The sequence below is a fragment of the Oryza glaberrima genome, chromosome 1 (genome assembly GCF_000147395.1).
Source record: "Oryza glaberrima chromosome 1, OglaRS2, whole genome shotgun sequence".
Classification (NCBI taxonomy): Eukaryota; Viridiplantae; Streptophyta; class Magnoliopsida; order Poales; family Poaceae; genus Oryza; species Oryza glaberrima.
The window spans coordinates 10,486,279-10,505,306 of NC_068326.1; the positions used below are offsets into that span (position 1 = coordinate 10,486,279).

The 19,028-nt window shown below is 39.6% G+C and overlaps 1 protein-coding gene across 2 annotated transcripts; it reads right to left on the minus strand.

Moving 5' to 3' along the window:
* Positions 1 to 4,684: 4,684 nt before the first annotated feature.
* Positions 4,685 to 9,314, minus strand: LOC127760563 (uncharacterized). Of its 2 annotated transcripts, none has more exons than XM_052284843.1 (6): positions 8,969 to 9,314; positions 8,644 to 8,852; positions 5,904 to 6,117; positions 5,725 to 5,810; positions 5,559 to 5,650; positions 4,685 to 5,406 (listed from the first exon to the last, which is right to left on the minus strand). In XM_052284843.1, exons 1-6 carry the CDS (start codon positions 9,194 to 9,196, stop codon positions 5,171 to 5,173), a joined length of 1,065 nt encoding a protein of 354 aa, XP_052140803.1. In that variant the 5' UTR covers positions 9,197 to 9,314; the 3' UTR covers positions 4,685 to 5,170. The 2 variants fall into 2 exon arrangements, with proteins under 2 accessions (XP_052140803.1, XP_052140802.1); XM_052284842.1 differs by having other exon boundaries at positions 5,904 to 6,120.
* Between the last annotated feature and the right edge of the window lie 9,714 nt (positions 9,315 to 19,028).

Sequence of the window (19,028 nt, forward strand, 5' to 3'; positions counted from 1 at the left end):
TCGTTGGCATCATCCGGTTCCCAACAACACTCATTACTTCCTTCTTGTTGTTTTGGTGCGTGTTTAGTGTCCGTTTGCTTGTTACGTGGATTTATTCTGGTCCGGCCGGCTCCAGTCTTGCAAATACATTTACATACTATGATATCTAAAAATGTGCCGTGCTAGATGGACACCAATTATTTTCAACCGACCATGGACGCATATTAATTATCGGTCACCTCGGCGGCGCCAATTATCGACCATGGACACCAATTATCGGACACAATCGGAGATGGCTACTATGTGTCCATTACGTTGCTTCCACTATGTGTACTGTTGTGGCTTACTTGTTTCGTAGCCCTTTCTTTTATTCTTTGGTCCTATAAATAAGATGCTAGCTCCGTGTTACTCCTCATCGGTTGGCTCCTCTGTGATCAGTTGTCATTGCCGCACACGTATTTTTTCCCCTCTCAATTGAAGTAGTATACTTGTTCTAAATATATGTCTGCTGCTATGTTCGTGCAAGACGTTTCTTTCAGTTTTTCACTCAGCTCATTTGTTGATTGCTTCGTTGTTTGGACGTCGAGGTCTTTATTTTGTTTTCCCTTTGTTTAATGTTATTTTCCCTCCCTACCCCTCTCCCTTTATTTGTCTGGTTGATATTAATATTTTTGTTTGTGACCAACGTCATCCTAATGAATCAGGATTTCCCTGCTGCCATGCTCTGTTCTGGGGTCCTGACTGCTGGATCTGTTCCAACTTAATAAAAAGAAATTAAGTATTTATCAAAAAAATTCCGCAAAGATTCAATTTATTTAAACCCATATTCTATCATATGAACGAAATATAGTTCACAAAAGGAAATAAACAAGTTTGGTTAGGACTTATTTATTATGAAATCTCCATCCTCAATAGAGGATTCGAGATGATCAATCCTCAAGAATCGACTCTTCTCCAACAAATAAACTATTAACCTTTGTTTAATTAATTTAATTAATGAGGATTTAATAGTTTAGTTACTCTACCGATTTGTGTATACAGAGGGTGTAACTACAGCCTACTAGGAAAAAAAGGGCTTATTTTTATAGGATACGCCCCATCGAGGACAATGACCCATTTCTTACTAGATCCACTGAACTTCGGACACACCACCAAAATAATAAAAGAAGATAACAGAAGTTAATTATCTTCTAACCACACGCGCGGCGTGTCGCCGTGCGGGCACTTCTAGTAGTAACTGCGAATACTAGGCATGCACTAGTATCCGTGCATCACAACGACAAAGTACACTGATGACTGATGCGGATATATATGCCTAGCTATTACACGTTCTCTGAATCAAAGGTGAAGGTGTAAATTTATCCGAAAATGTTTCACTTCAAACGCCCGATTAGATAAAAAACATCGGACGCATGCGGCTAGTTCAGTCCTTACTTGCTATTTGCTACTTTCTTGAAAAATTAATGTTGATAAACCCTGTTTCACTGTAAGATGCATGTCTAGTTGTTTTTTTTCATTCTTTCCGCCTCTCTTTAAATATTTTTTCTCCTAAATTACTTATCCGTTCTATGAACCGATCACACCGTTGTATTCGTTGCAACTAAATCTTTAGAACAATATACCATATGATTATATTATGTCAAAAGAAAAACATGTGTTTCGAACCGTTAAAACTAAATGTTTTATACGTGATAGTGATATGTTTCAATGTGTGTTTTCGGTGTGTTTCACAAAGTTCCTGAAACTAACTGCTACTACTCTCTCTCTTCACCTCATCCATGCATACATGTATGTATTTTAGCAAGCTTCAAAATGATTTTTCTCTTAAATTACTTATCCAATCTATGATCCGATCACATCGTTGTATTCGTTGTAATTAAATCTTTGCAATAAGATATCGCATGATTATATTTTGATAAAAGAAAAACAAATGTTTCAATTCGTTAATACTTGTTGTTTCATGTGTGACAGCGACATGTTTCAACGTGTATATTCACCATGTTTCTAAAATATTTAAATGTTTCAGTTGCTAATTTTTTTTTTGTTTCATCATATATAACTTAATGTTTCACTTGTTAGGTAGATTCCTCCAAATTCATCTCTCTCCAAATCTATTTGTAGAGGACTTAGTCTTAACTATTATTTTAACAAATTCTAAAAATAGTATGCGTCATCTCTTTCTTATGTGGGAGTATGCAAGCATACAATAAGTAAGGAATAGATTCCAAATAACTAAGCTTCAAATAAATTTTGTTTTCAATTACTTCTTCGCTTATACACTGTATTAATTGTAATTAAGCATGTAAAGATAGATATTGTAAATTAATGTTATTATATAAATTACTTTTAAATTTGATTAAATTACTTCTTATATACTCATGAGTTGCTTACTTTTATTATTATTATCTTTGTTAGTTTATAATTTATGCTGATTAAATTTAATTTCTAAATAGACTTAAGACTTATGTTTTTACCTCAAGGATTTACTTTTGATGTTGTGATAATTTACTTTTATTTTGTACTAAGTTTCTTTTACGATTTATGTAAATTACATTTACTTTTATAAATGTCTAACATGTAAAAGTAATATACATATATGATAAAAGTAATTTAAAATACATATATTTTTATTACAATATAATCATGTGATAATTTTTTATAAAGATTTTTTTGCAATGAATACATTAGTGTAATAGTAGCACCATAAGAGAAAATTCTATAACAAGAGAAAAAAAAACATGCATGACCACTAGGGAAACAAATGTTGAGCTTGTCGTGTACTTGTACTCCCTCAATTTTATATCATAAGTCATTTTTATATTATAGGTTATTTGATTTTTTTCTTAGTCAAAATTCTTTTAAATTTGACCAAGTTTATATAAATATATAATAATATTTTTAATATAAAATAAACATATTATCAAAATATATTTAATGTTAAATTTAACGAAACTAATTTGGTGTTCTAAGTGTTGCTAATTTTTTCTATAAACTTAATCAAACCTAAAAAATTTGTCTAAGAAAAAAGTTAGACGACTTTTAATATGAAACGGAGGGGTAGTTAATTAGTGACACTTTTCTCATGCATGGTTACCGATCAAGCGTTGTTCTATAAGATTAAACTAGATAAAATCCCGCATGTTGTTAATGGAGTTTTATATATGATATTAGTAGAAAAATATCTGTGCATGTATAATTTTCAACTATTAAAAAAAAGCTATAAATAATTAAGATGGTGAGGTTTATAACAATTTAAATCATATAGAATTGATCGTTGAAAAATAAAACAAAGATGGAGTGATATTGTTGCGGAAATACATGAGATCAATGATCAATTCAGTACGTAGCATTCTAAGTAAGATTAATCTTTCCATATATTGATATATATAACTGTTGGAAGTGATGAAAGTGACTAGTAAACACTATAGGTAGTTCTTTTTAGGGTATAAGTGGCTAACCAGCAAAACCCACTTATAGGCTAAAATAAGCCGTGAACCCGCTTATTTTGATCTATAAGTGGATTCGCGGCTGACCCACTTACAGCGCTAGTTCTTTTCTGATAATTTGATTGCAGATTATTTACAGATTATTCGTGCCACAATTTCTCTAAAACATTTGATATTAGTATATTGCTTAGATAACATGTTCTAAACTATTTGTTAGGTTTATAATATATAATCTTCAATTCATTCTTATAAACAAATCCATCATTCATCAGCATTCGTCCACGTTTCAGGCTTGCTTGGTTCTTTCCCAATCCTAACCATGTCGAATTAATTTTGGCAATGGCAATGGTTGGTTGTTGCCAAGTTTTTTTTTTTCTTTTTTTTTTTTTGCAAAGATTGCCTAACCTCTTATTTGGTTTTCTTCCAAATGTGTATTTGGACTTGGGCCTTAATTTAACCATGTCAAATAATTTGGCACACCAAGTTTTTTGCTGGAAACCAAATGGATGGCTAAAATTTTGATATTACCAAATTTTCGGCTTGGTTAAGATTGCATGGATGCAAACCAATCAAGCCATTTATCAGAAGAAAAGATGGGCAAAAGACAATCTAGTTGTCCACGTTTTGCTCCACCGTTTGATTGAGATTATTGAGCTGATTATTCCCACAGATTATTTACTTGACCAGGGATGAATTAAATATTTCAAAAAATAAACTTAACATATAGCTTAAAACAAGTGGTAGAAGAAAGTTTTTTTAAGAAAACATTTTCTTGAAGCACAGAGCAAATAATCAATTTCAATAATCTGGTATTAATCGGAAAAGACCAAGGCGAACTATATGAAATAATCCACCCATACAAGTGGTGCTTCGGCAGTTCGCTTAAAATATACTCCCTCCATATTTTAATGTATGACGCCGTTAATTTTTTTACCAACGTTTAACCATTCGTCTTATTTAAAAAAAACTTTATGTAATATCATTTATTTTATTATTTTATTATGACTTGATTTATCATCAAATGTTCTTTAAGCATGACATAAATATTTTTATATTTGCACAAAAATTTTAAATAAGACGAATGGTCAAATGTCGGTCAAAAAAATCAACGGTGTCATACATTAAAATACGGAGGGGGTAACTGGTAACTAAGCCACTTTGAACTAGTATAATTCAGTATATAATAAGGTTGGCAAATCAACCAGAACTGCCAGTTTTTATCAGACGAAGGGGGCACGACAGAAAAACAGATGTTATACTATGCTTCAACCATATATCACTTTATTCTCACATGTCAAATATCAATTATAAGTTACAGTAATCTCAAACCCATGCAGGCACAAAAGAGCAAACATATCCCAATTAAAACAAAATGTTGAAATACTTTATCATCATCATCACTATATCTGAAGCAGACCGATATACATCTCTAACCACTCACTGCCTACCTAGCTCTGCCACATACCATCCACTCAAAAGCATCTTACGAGATGCTAAATAATTCTGGTGACCCCTATCTAACTAGTTACTATAAAGTAACCCAAAATACCAGTGAACTAAGCAGATCTAGGTAAAAATAAATATGGGGCTATAACATAAATGAAGCCCCATAATAATAATAAAAAAAGAGATAATGATATCAGTGCCCGTGGACTCAATGGCAGTATGTTAAGTTCATCACTTAATTAGTGGGCATCTGGCTGAGCTATTTGCCAAAACGCAGGGAACTTTCACAAACATGTGTATTAGTGAGAAAGGAAGAAGCGGTAATCGGGATGATTGACTCGCCGCTGGCAAAGCCAGTCATCTGCAGCTTTCAGGAGCGACTTAGTTAACTGTTGCTCATGCTCTTGATTTGATGTCCACATGGAACCATTAAACTTGTGTGATGCTAGACCAATGAGAGGCAGTGTGACCTTTCCAGGAACATAAATTTTGCTATTATGGAAAACATTTGTCTCAGGATGCCCACTTAGTGTACCTGCCCAACGTTGCATATTAATTAGCTGTATGATTCCAGTTTCCTAATTGCTCAGTTATTTTCTTTTAGATGTAAAAAGATATTTAATTAGTACGTGATATAAAATCAATTAGCAACATCTTGTCTAGCTTTGAGCGCAAAAAGGGGATTACCTTCCGCTGGTGTAGATAGTGAATGGAATGTTAAAAAGCAAGCATCCAAATCTTGCAATGTTGGTCCTGTCGGTATCCTGTATATGGGATACCTGCATCCAACGTCCAATGGGTAAGACAACCAGTGAGGCAATGGATCTAGTAGTTAAGGAGTAACAGGGAATACCATGCTACAGAAATCCAACTGGATGGTAGAAGATCACAGCTCTTATATGTTCTTAAATCAGGAAACCTATTAGCAAGTAATGATATCTGCAGCCAGAAACAGAAGAAAACCCATCATCTTGGTTGCAGCTGCAATATTCATTGGCCAGAAGAAAAGAAATTAAAAAAAAAGAAGTGTACCATGTCTGCTAAAGGTTGTCTTCCATATGGTGCATCATGCTCCATATATTGGAAAACAGGGTACAATTCCTGGTTGCCAGACTCACTATCATCACTGGAGAAACCACCTTGATCTGCAGAAATACTGTTAACTAAACATCGGCATCTTAAATGCTCATGGTCGCTCTCACTGCTCATATCCTGAGCACTCTCACCATCACTATCTTCACCAAGTCTACTGAAATTAAAAACAGGTAAAACTATTTTCAGAAATAAATTTCATTGTCTCTCAAAGGAAAAAAAGAAAGATGTGTACAACAAAAGGATGTGTTCAAACATCAACCAAGAGTAAATACTGAAACTTGGAAACATATTAAGATTAATATGGTCACATTTAGGAAATTTATGGACTTTAAATAACAAGTGTAGCTACTAATACTGCATGATCGAAGCCCTGCATCACACTGCTAACTGCTTATGATATAGATTGGTCAATATTATGTTTAAATGAGACTCCCATTCACAGTTATAGCCATTACAGGATAATAGCAGTGTTAGGCTCTACAAGCACTGCTGTATGCCTGTATGCCACCATATCCATACCTAGTTACTGACTGTGGTACACAGTTTTCCTTGTTCACACCATATTTACTGAATTCGCAGAAATCCCCCACAAACCGCAAATGTTGTAAATGGCTGCCATGCCATCATGGTACGTGGTCAATCTAATTCACACCAATACACATTCAAATTTGCATCGAGATGGCAAAGGAAAGAGGAAGCTAGCACCTCTATCATGAGCACAATCCTCAGAGAAGTGGGGAGGAGGAGGTGGCATCAGGGTGTTGTAGCTAGAGGGAGAGGCAATGACTGTATGTAGTGAGCTAGAAGGAGTTAGGGTCCTTCCTGGGCTTGTTATGTGGTCAGGCCCACCACTCAGTCACAGCCCCATGATATTCAATTCTCATGTTTTCAGGGATAGGATGGCTAGCACAATCATTTCATACCCCTTCCGTCCACAAATATAACCATTGCTAGGATGGTTAGTCGAGATTAAGGTTGAGTACATGTGTCCAGGACAATGGTTCCTCAATGTACTAAAAACCTCATCTCCCCACCTCATCTCTGATTTAGCACATGTGAACCAAAAACACCAGGGCCACAAACCTCATCTCTGATTTGCAAATCACAGAGGACCCTGAGCCTGAGGCCCTGATGAATTGTAGTTTTAGGAATTAGTAGATTGCAAATCACGAATTACGGCAACTGTGGTTCAAATTGGATCAGCGGATTTCAAATGGTTGGTGTGGGGTGCACATGCAGCAATAAGAGAAAAGTAAAAATCTTCACATACAAGCAATAAGAGAGAGTACAATCCAAGGACTTGTTACGATGTTATATCACTATATGTTAGCTCTTTGTGATAATCATGATTTGCCAGAATGCTGTGTCTTTTACTTCTTATTTCAGAGAAAAGTAAAAATCTTCACATACAAACTAGTGTAGTAAATGGATGTGTGTAGATACCACATGCAACCAGACCATGAGACATGGCCATGTGTGACGTCATATGTAAGGTAGCTCTACGAGTTAGAGAAGAATGCAAACCTTACAGAAAAAACATGCATGAGCTGCAGTTCTGATCCATATCTGGAAAATTAACTCTTTAAAGGCAATTGCTAACTACAACACTTAGCAGAGGTGTGGCTATTACAAACAATGCCACTCCTCTCCAGCTGTAATATGGGAAATGGAAACTACAGATTACTATTCCTATGTTACTTGGTCAGGAGTCCACACAGTATGGGTCATCAAAAGGTGTTCTCTAATCTCTACAAAGATCACCATGAACCCGGATCGATTGGGTCGAGTATGGTATCATAGGGTATACCTCTTTGAGACCATAGTTTGGGACTGACATGGGACATGAACCCAACAAATACGGGTCAGTGATTGATAACCCAACCAATAGCCATTTTTATGTATAGTGGATATGTACTTGTAAGTACTCCGTATATCAGATTCTCTACGACTCTACCCCTTGCTCCACACATTGAATGCTCTCCCTCTCTGCCATAATGGCTTGTTCTCATCACATTCTTTTCAAATAACCAGGCCCTCCACCTCCTGTCAACCAGTGGCAGCTGGAGGCACCAGCAACAACAAGCTACATGCATCACAAGACAAGTCACTAGCGTGACCCATGCTTGCAGGAGATGACCATGACCTCTAGGGAGGAGGCAGCAACAGCGGCTTCTCAACCTGGTTACCTTCATCTAATCATCAACCTTTCCATCCACGATACGACTTCTCAGGTTGGTGTACTTTCTTTGCCAATTTTTATCTTCTACTGATAGTGTTGTTTGCCTAAGTGAGCTGCAGATTGTCATATACTATTTACGGCTAATGAGGAAACATACTTTGATTATACAAAATCTACTATACACAAAAAAAAAACTGGGAAATTCTCCCATTTCACACATGGTGAAAAAAATGACAAGCCAATCCATACCTGCTCGGCCCTAGCCTAACATCCCAACAACCACACAAAAGGGTAAGCCATTATCTACCAATGTTGAACTCATTTGATTCTACAAAATACTGGATACGCATTTCATGGATTCCATCAAATTAATAATCCTCTCTTGGTTTGCTTCATCCAGTTAGGTATATAAGTTGCCGTTCCAGATATATCCACAGTTCTGAGCACTCACACCGCAGTGCCGTTCATATTTAGGCAGACAGAGAGAGAGGTTTATACCCTGAGGTTGACGACGGCGGCCGGGCAGCGAACAGCTGGATAGCCGACAGGAAGGGGACGTAGTACTGCACGACGCCGTCCGTGCCATTGAGCAGGAGCGGCACGCCGGCGCCATAGGCGCTCCACTCCGCGAACGCCTCCCACAGATCCGCGAGCTCGTAGTACGGCGGCGCCCCGGCCGCTCCCCTCTCCCGCGAGCTCGAGCTCGTCTGCACGCGCATACGCAACCACCACCCCCAACAGAAACTGCGTCAGCTTAGCAGTAAAAATCTCAACAAAAAAAAAAAATCCAGCGCCTCCTCCTCCTCCGCTCGAGGACACGCACCCGGGGGAGCCGATGCGCGGGAACACGGACGGCCGTGGACGCGATGAAGCGCTCGAGATTGGTCTCCTCCTCCTCCTTCGCCGCCGCCGCGGCGCTCCTCGGCTGCCTCTCTACAGCCGCCGCCGCCGCCTTAGACGCCTGGTGGTGGTGGTGGTGGAGCAGGTGGCGGCGCGGTGGCGGGCAGTAGAAGCGGTCGGCGGCGCGGGAGGCGACGCCGGGGACGGACATGGCTGGGCTTCAGCCGAGCGCCGCGAGAGAGAGAGAAGGATTGGGATGTGAGCGGCAGGAGGAGGAGGGAGGGAGACAGAGAAAAGAGGGCGTCGTTTGCGGCGGCTGCTGTGGTAGAGCAAGCGACGGCCTGCGAATTATATATACTCCTATATGGATACTACTTTATATATATAATAAATAAATACTAGCTAAAATATTGCTAGAGATAAAAATGAATTATGAGTAAATTTCACTTAACCCTACTATTATTACCAATATGTTCTTTTAAGGATTTTCATAGTGCAATACCCTGTTAAGACGAAACCGAGATGCCATATATAGGATGGAGCTCTCTTAAAAGGCAACTCGTTCAAAAGTGCACGCAACTTTAAATGAATCGTACCATATAATTCATCAACCGACATTTTTCATATCCTCCTCTCCGCCTTTCCCCACCAACGGAGGAAGCCGAGGAGCTCTCCGCTGCCGCCTTCCGTACCCCCATCATGTCTCCGCTCGCCGCCATCGGCCATGTCCACGCCAACACCATTTCCTCCTCCCCCTCTCCCTCTTCCGCGGCGCCACTCTCCCTCCTCCACCGGCATCCTTTCCCCCCACCGCGAGCACCTCTCCCCTCATCTCTCCCTAATGGATATGGTGGTGGCGACGAAGAGAACGAGCTCGATGGCATTGGGTGGCGATGGCAGCGCGACAAGGAATCTAGTGCCGTTGATGGGTCAAGGACGGCTCCAAGGTGGCTTGGAGCGGGAGACGACGACGAGCGGTGGCACGGATCGGGGAACAATGATGGACTTGATGGCTTAGAGTGGGGACAACGACAGGCTTGGCGCCGTGGAACTGGAACAACAATTAGGTTAGACGTCAGATCCGCCGCCTCCTCTTCCTCCGCCACCGCCTCGCACGGGGTGTGGGGGCATTGTACGAGGCCCATCCTAACTCAACACGCCGTTCGACCCGTGACTTGTTCCGCGCAGACAAAGGCCTACCAAATCCTAATATAACGAAGAACACATGCCTCAATTTGGCTCTGTAGACTGCGGTCTTCAGGTTGATAACCCTAGATGCGTGCATGGCGTTGAATCTCTGACGTGTCTGGCCGGGGCCGAATGCCAAGGAGACGGACCGTGAAAGCCCTTAACAAGTATAAGAAGTATAATGTGATAAACAAATAAAAGAAAAAGAAATGGTACTGTATTTATTTTGGCGGAATCGGTAGTTAGCTGCGGCAGCAAACGGAAACACGTACGGTACGTCTGGAAATTTGAATGCCGTGGATTGCAGAACCATGCGAGATTATATAACATAGTCATAGATAATTGCTGGAAACTTGTGCGGTTTTGGATTTCTTGCGTAGAAAAACATGCAGTACATGTTGTTAATTAATTACATTCAGGAGTAGTATAGTCGAGTAGATAGAAGAAAATGATCGAGATGCATCGGATTTCTCGAGATTTTGCGCGCGAAGGTTGAAAGTCATGTTTGTTTCCTCGAGCCCTCCAAGGTACACAGCGTATCTTCTAATCTCAAATTGCTTTTGTACTTGTAATCCCGATTATACGGAAGATATATATACGTGTGCACACATAATACCATATACTCTATCTATACCAGTTTTGAGTGCCCTCTCAACTCAAGTAAATCTGTGAAGCTTACAAAATGATGCGAACATTCATAGATGAGTTGCAGTAAATATTTGTTAATCTTAAGTTCATTATTTCATCAAATGAAATACTACCTATATATACATCTCTCAGACAAAAAGGAACAGAGGGATTATGCAATTTGCCTACTATATTTATCACAAAATTAAGTTGGCAACTTCTATGTTATTAATTGGTGTTTTCATGAATACTAAGTAACATGCTTTTATATTATAACGGATCAGAAAATATATATATATATATATATATATATATAAATTGGGAATGGATTGTAATGGACCAGACCCATATAATTAATAACAAGGCTAAAAAAAGATTGAAGATAAAACATTGGACCCAGTGATTATAGATGCGAAGTATACTGGGTAGGTGGTGGAGTATACCAACGATGCGCGAGAGGGAGAGAGGGGGGTGCGAAGGAGGACGATTGTGCTGAAGAAAAAAGAATAAACCATTAGATTTTCTTTTTATAAATGAAGTGACGGCACTCCACATCAGATTATTAAAATATAACTAGAAATTTACATTCTTGTGAATATAATGTTTGCAGTAACTTCTTGCAAAAGAATTGACTGGATAACTTTCTTTTTTAAAAGAAAAATGGAAAAACTTATATTTCAACCTAATTATTCGAATGAAGCTAAAAAAAACATAACACTAATTTAAAATATTTGTTGTTGCACGTCTGATTTAATTTGAACTGAAAATTGTCACATTCAGCGTTTCTTTTCAACACCGTAGTGCCAAAATTTGTGATCATATTTCTGTATCCGACTTGATCCAAACGGTAAGCATGTGTTAATCTCAATGTTGCCTTGGCATCTCAGCTCGACGTTGACGTGAACCCAACAGAATCCAACTAAATTATGCGCTGAATATCTAACAGGGGCAAAAAGAGCGCAGAACCAAATAACCAACACACATCGTGCAATACCAAATTATTCGAAAAGAATCTAAGCCCTTGTCGGACGACACGGCAATACGAACTTATTTGAACAAATCAACAATTTTCACCATTTCGATCAATTCATCTCAGTCAAGGTTTAATGGCCACGGTCTAGTCTACATATTTTTCGAATTAGTACTCAACGGTCAACACTCTAGCCCTCACATTTCCCAGGTTTGACTACGCTTATAAGAAATATTTCTTTGAACAAAACCCTTGACCTAAGTAGTAACTAAGCTATCACATTTCCCGGGTTGCCGGTCATGCATATCATAATGTAGGTTTTGGTTAAGACAAAAATGAATAGCTATTCTTGCTCTTTATCTGCCTTACAAATGGGCCTGTGTGTCAGTGTGTGTGTGTGTGTGAAGAAATAGCCCTCTGATTCAATCCACAGAAAGAGTGAACAGTACTTAAAACAAGTACAGACATGCTGGGGATGATTTCAGCAAAAGGGATAATATTCCTTTTCACAATGCAGGCTCATTTATGAGACTGATCAACATGTTTGGCTATCTCACTTTCAAATTCAACATGTCACCTGTTTTCTAACTTAATTTGACTCGACTCATGATAATAATTTTCTCTAATATGATCCTTGATCTAATTAGCCCTCAATGCTTGACCAGACTTACAACATGTATTTTAAAACACAATTCTTGTAGCGTAGAGCATCCCTTCTCTTCAAAGCATATTTTCTTAGTTTATTTGTTTGAGATATGTTGCATTGCGCTCATACTCTAATATAGGTGGTGTTCTTTTCTTCTGAAGATGAAGATTATGTTTTTTACGCAAAACAATGTGGTATTAATGTATGATTAATTGAGTTTTAATTATTACAAACTTGAAAAATAGATTAATATGATATTTTAGAGCAACTTTCATATAGAAAGTTTTCGTATGAAACGCACCATTTAGTAGTTTGAAAAACGTGCTATAAAAATATTAATCTTCATCCAACCCTAGTTGAAGAAAAAAACTGGGCCATAGTATAGCCATAATGAAAACGTCATAAATCATCCAATTCTTAGTACTATTAAAAGACCCTGGATAGACACAATTTTATCTGGTATCGCATAATTTGGATTTTTCAATGACCAGGATGGCATTGGCCCTATCAAAATACAGTCCTATATATAATCCTCACAAAAAAATATATATAGTCCTATAATGTCTAGAGTAAAATATAATATCCAGCTATGATCACAAACTCTCCAAAATGCATCACAAGCTCAGTTGGTGAACTGACCCGTGACTCCAACCAAATGCAAGCAACACTCCCTGTTACAGCTGCTGCATCAGAGAGTGATTGGTTGCAAGAAAAAACAAGTAAACAATCCCCAATGAGATTGCAGCATGGGAATGCTTGCAAGCATGCAAAAGGCACAGCCGTACAAGGGTAGTGTTGCTTGGATGGTTTGGCAACGGCCAAATTGACAATAAGGAGAAGAAAAGAGACTGACTTTAAGTGTGTGGATTGCAGGACCAGATCCACTAAATAGGTGGGTCTAACTGAATTGAAACAGGTGGACATACATACCGTATCAGTTGGACGGTTACACCAAACCCTGAGCACACATATAAATTCAGCGGTCAACTGTTTTTGACTAAAAAGCAAAGCATACAAATTGACAGTTTTGATTCGAATTCTAACTGTAGTTCTGTCAAAAATTGAACTTTCAGCAGTCCTTGAATTCTTGTTAGGTCTGAATCCAATTCATCCAATATTCCAGCAGTTCACTAGTTCAGTGTACTAAGGTGGTGTTTGGTTGGAGGGACTAAAGTGGGGCTAAACTTCCCTCTCACAAAAGCATAAGTCTCTATGGTAGGGACTTATATTTTTGTGAGATTAAATTTAGTCCCTAGTTCCCAAACACCCCCTAAGCACTCAAGCAATGTTTAGAAGCCTCCCCCCCCAAAAAAAAAAAACTTATGCAAAAATGGCATCTTTTCCCACACCAATCATTTATCCGTTTCAAGGAATTAATATTCCCACAGAAGAATCAAAGATGCTAAGGTCCTCAGCAACCAGTGATGTCAATAGTCCTTTGATGTACCTACATTCCAAATTCCAGAGAAAAAAGAAAGTCTGTCTCCTTTTCTTCTTTTTGTCAAGATAGCTCCACCCCTCTGCAAGACAATTAAAAGCAAGCGGTACATGTCGAAGTCTTGTGGATGTAAGTGGCAATTCCAGCAGATAGGATCAAGATTCGGTGCACAAAGAAATGGCCAAGCTTGAAGCTAGTGTAGGTGCCCAACTTATGCAACCAAGTTGAACAACTAGATTAAAGAAAGTAGAGAACAAGAGATAAGTGGATATTGGTATCATCCATAGCTTTTTACCGAGATGGGCGCCATATTCTCCCGGTGACAAATTCATGTCATCTGCATTTGAGGTGTCATATCCTTTGGTTTCATAAACATGGTAAAAGAAATGCACTCCAAAATTTCATATGCTATATAGATCGGATGAATAATTGAATATTAGAAAATAGGACAAAATCCAAATTACTCCCCTAAACTATTACTAACAATTTTTTGCAGACAATATGTTTCTTTTTTCATGTGGACTAAAAGAACTCTCCTATGTAAAAATATTTAGAAGCTGCCAATAACAACCCGTTTACGAAAATAGATTCATATTCACCGTCAGACATGTAAAGAGGCCTTAAGTCCTCGCTCTCTCCCTTGGCTTCTCCTTCCGCTCCCTCGTCCACCTTCGCCTTCTCCTCACTCTTCTTCTCCCTCTATCCCTTGGGAGCAGCGATGGGAGCAGCCAGCAGGCACGTGTCGATTGAGGATGCAACCCCCCTCCCCCTCCCCGGTGGATTCAGTGGTGGTGACGACGAAGTGGCAGTGGATCTGGTGTAGCAGCGATGACGATGACGACGACGACCTCTCCGACACCACCATTCTCCGTCCCCACACGAGTGGATCCCGCCGCCTCTCCACCCGCATGTGCGCGGATCCACCAGCGATGATGATGGGAGGAGCGGATCTGGCAGCCTCTCCCCCCCCCCCACACGAATCTTGCCACCTCTCCGCCCCCATCGCTCGCAGACCCGTTGGCAATGGCGGTGTGGGTAGGGTAGATCAAACAGCCTCCCCCTATGGCGACGGCGATGGGAATCAGTATATGCGGATGTAGCTTCGGATGACCGCAACAGGGAGGAGTGGCGGTGTCGAGCTTCGGTAGGGCAGAGATCAGACGGTAGGGAGCTCACTAGGCATGGATCCAACAACAACGACCGAGCTAGGGTTTCCTAAATGCTTGTTTGGATTTTATTTTGCGCCAAAAATGTTGGTAAAATTGGCTCTATAGTATTGAAAGTTTTCATCTTCTGGTTTTATGGCACTGAAAGTTCACCGTTTACTTTAATAGTACTTAAAATTACCCTCGTTACTTCTATTTAGCACTCCGTCAAAATTTCCGTTAATTCTTCCCCCTATACCCCTCTTCTTCTTCCTCGTAGCAGTAGCACCCAGTCACCCACCGCGTCAGAAGAGGTCGACGGCAAAACAGCTAGTGAGCTGCAACCTATAGGACAAAGACAGACAACGGCGACGGCGGCAACCGGCAAGCTCGGTTTTGGCTGGAGGGGAGAGCAAATTAGAGCTCGGCTGCAGGAACCAGCTAACTCGAGGACACGGCAGGAAGCGCAGCAAGTGCCGCGAGCGCATGGATGAAGCAGGTGGCGTCCGATGGTGCCGGCGGCGGTGGCATGGTGGCTCGGTTGCGGAGCGGGCAATGCGCAAGATTGAGAGAAGCAGCAGAAGTATTCAATCTTGAGGGCAGAGAGAAACAAACACAGGATGACCGCTGACCATGGAGACCATGCCGGACTCTAGTTCGTGTGAGATGGCCAGATGGGGAACGAAGACATGAGGAAGAAGAGGGTAGTGTTGCTATTATTCCAAATTATATTTGTTTGTGAGAAATAATAAACTTGAAGAAAACTAACAGAACCTTGGATGAAGTGCTATTAAAGCGAACTGTGAACTTTCGGTGATATAAAATTAAAAATTGAAACTTTCGATGCTATAGAGTCAATTTTGTGAAAAATGTTTTTGTGGTCGGGCATCTTATTAATGTGTCCGTCTGCGAAAATCTATTTTTGCGTATGGTTGTTTTGCCCACCTACGAAATTTTTTCTACAAACATCTGGCTCCAGGCATTTGGTCTGCCCCTACAAACAGCAATTTTGACTGTTTGGAAAAATCCAGTTTTAGTAGTGTATCACGATAGTTCGAATTAAACCCTGAAGAAGAAAACCAAACATTCTACATCTGAACTCTTTAAACCAGGCGAATAACCCCCTAGTTCAATATAGAACATTTTTAATCCCACGTGACTCATACACGATACTATAAATAAATAAAAATTATATGGTCCACATGTCATATTGCCCTTCTTCGTTAATCCTCGCCCCCTCTCTTTTCTCCCTCCCTTGCTAAAGCTTGCCTCTAACAGCTCCACATGTCATGTTGCCTCTAGAAGCACGCGCCAACAAGCACACACCAACAGCTGCCTCATTGAGGTCTAGGGCTCTATTTGGGAGAGTTTCTAGCTGCTGCAGCTTATCTCAGAATCAAGCTCCCCCGCAGCTTTAAGTCCAGATTCTGAGAAGCTGTAGTTGTAAAATCCAAAAAATGAACTTGAAGCCAGAAGCTGGGAAACCCATCTTTTCCAGATTCTTAGAAGCTGGCTACCAACCAGCTGCTTCTCAGAATCTTAATCTTTCTCAAACAGGCCCTAGCTCTGCCTCCGCCTCTTCGAGCTCCACAGCCTCCTCACGTCACCGACTCGTGATTATTCAATTCACATCTCCCTATTTTACCAAATCTGGATTCCCGAATCCTGATTATTCATCGAATCCACGGCTCCAAAATTATCTCAAATTATTCCCGATCCCCAATCGAAATTTGCCATTTGCGGGATTGTGCCACCCATCGGCGACAAGCGACACATAACTTCTGTAGATCGGAGGCCATCCACCAGCGATGCACACGGTGGCGGAAACCAGGCCATCACCAGCCCTATAAATACTTTAGGGGTTGAACTGACAAAATAGTTCAATTCGATATAGTAAAATGAAATTTTGTTTGAAGAAAAACAATATACTACAAGATTTACTCGGCCCATATGACACGATGCCAATTTTCTCGTCTTGAGTTCTTGACCAGATCTTGTCCAACAACCCAAAATCATGTGAACTGTAGAGAAGAAAGTGGGCCACTTTATGTGGGCTAGTGGACTGGCCCAGTACACTCTACATGTGGGAGTTTAATTTGAAAATATAGTGTTCATTTGTTTTTTCTTAGAAATATTTGGAATTCAATTGTTTTTACACAAATATACCATCGATATCGTTCAATGGATATGTGAAAATGACATGGGCTGACAACACCGACGGTGTCAGGTGGCAACGACGACGGCGCGAGCAGTCTCGCATAACCAAACAGCGAGACCGAACGGTCTTGTACAAGAGATGAGCGAGATAGACTGTCTTGTACTCTTGTCATCTCAAAGGGGCTTAATTAGTGATTAATTATGATTGCTAATCAGAAATGATTAATCACTAATTATTATTAATTAATGTTAATCATGAAAATTAATCACTAATTAATCAATTTTCAAAACGGTGTCACAGGGCCGAACTGGTTTTGTCCAACAACCCGAAATCTTGTGAACTGCAGAGAAACAAGTGGGCCACTTTATGTGGGCTAGTGGACTGGCCCAGTGCACTCTACACGTGGAACCACCAATTTGAGTAGTTTCCACTGTACAAATAATTAAAATGCATGTGTAGGTTTTAAAATAGTATAAAAAAAGTTACATGTGCAGAAGATGCATGTTGTATCATACAATAAAAATTGGAGATCGATCAAACTTGATTTGCTAGAGGTTACAAAATTAATAAACTGTAAAAATGATCAGTCTAGCTACTGTATTGAATACGGAGGTAGCAGTAGATCAAATTATCAATACGGTGATTATGCTTGGTAAAATGGGAATGCATATGGAATAATAGGAGCACATGTCATCTACTCCTATGTATATTGAGCAAGACTAATTACTAGTGGGCCTGAATTTATCTAGTTTCCTGGACCAAGCTTCCTCAATTCTTAGGAACATCGTGGCCCCAAAACTTTCCTGTTCCAAGAAATGGGCTTAATCTTCTGAATTATATATGGTCATTAGGCGGTCCTTCAACTCCAAATATAGTTCTATATGCTCATATAATTCATTCTAATCTCTCGTGAAACCATGTCACTCTAATTATTTCTACCCTTAGATAATAGATCCATGACATAAATTGTCTCTTCTTCCTTCTCTCAAAATTTATAAATATCGGTCACATAAAATATGTTCATTTTGCACTATATTTACAACCATGTGCAAATTATGTAAAACATAGGAAGTCATTTTGTTTTGGTTTTAAAAAAATATATTGCACCTTATTTACATATTATACAACTTAAATTCAACTTAATTTCATGCGCAACACGGTGGGGTATTTATCTAGATAATCTTATGATTTAATACAAGTTTGGCTGCAATTTCATTCCAGCACATTGCAACAAAAAAAATCATCCTGGGGGCTGAAACAGGACGCACATAATTCTTGGATAATTTCGTGGATATGATGAATGCAGCTCATGGAGCGCAGTTAATGAAATGTTAGTAAAGCTGACAGCGAAGAGAAAAATCTCCACTGGAAACATGCATGTTAAGAATTATTATACAGATGGCTGGTCGATTGGCCTAAAGTTTGCAAACCTCATCAAGGGGGGCCCTGGAGCTAATGGAAAAAGCACTCTGGGGGAAATGGCTGTGGAAAATGATAATGAAAAGGGTTTTGGCAAGATCTGTTAAGAGAAAAATACCTGAGAAACAAAACTCTCAAACAATGTGTGTGAAAATCTGGGCCGCGATTTCTTCTTTTGGAGTTTTCTTTTTCTGAATTGCTGCTCCAAAAAGGTTGACAAGGGGAAGATACTTTGGCCTTATGGGAGGACAAGTGGATGGGGAAAGCGCCTTTGGCTGTGATGTACCATGATTTTTTTTTTTCAAAGGGAGTATGTCATTTTTTTTTTTTACAAATCAAGTATTTTTTTGGGGTGGCGGGATGGGGGGTGGGGGTGGGGGACGAGATGGCCATCCGCCTATGAAGATACATCCTCTCGTCCCCTACTCCCGCTCCCATATTTTAAAAGGACG

What these genes read in the sequence shown, in the direction of transcription:
- LOC127760563 (XM_052284842.1), bottom strand. Translation starts at nt 9,196, where the DNA reads ATGTCCGTCCCCGGCGTCGCCTCCCGCGCCGCCGACCGCTTCTACTGC. An exon ending in CCGCCGTCGTCAACCTCAGG is followed by an intron (nt 6,121 to 8,643) that starts GTATAAACCTCT and finishes TTTTAATTTCAG; the next exon opens with TAGACTTGGTGAAGATAGTG. An exon ending in ACTATCTACACCAGCGGAAG is followed by an intron (nt 5,407 to 5,558) that starts GTAATCCCCTTT and finishes AACGTTGGGCAG; the next exon opens with GTACACTAAGTGGGCATCCT.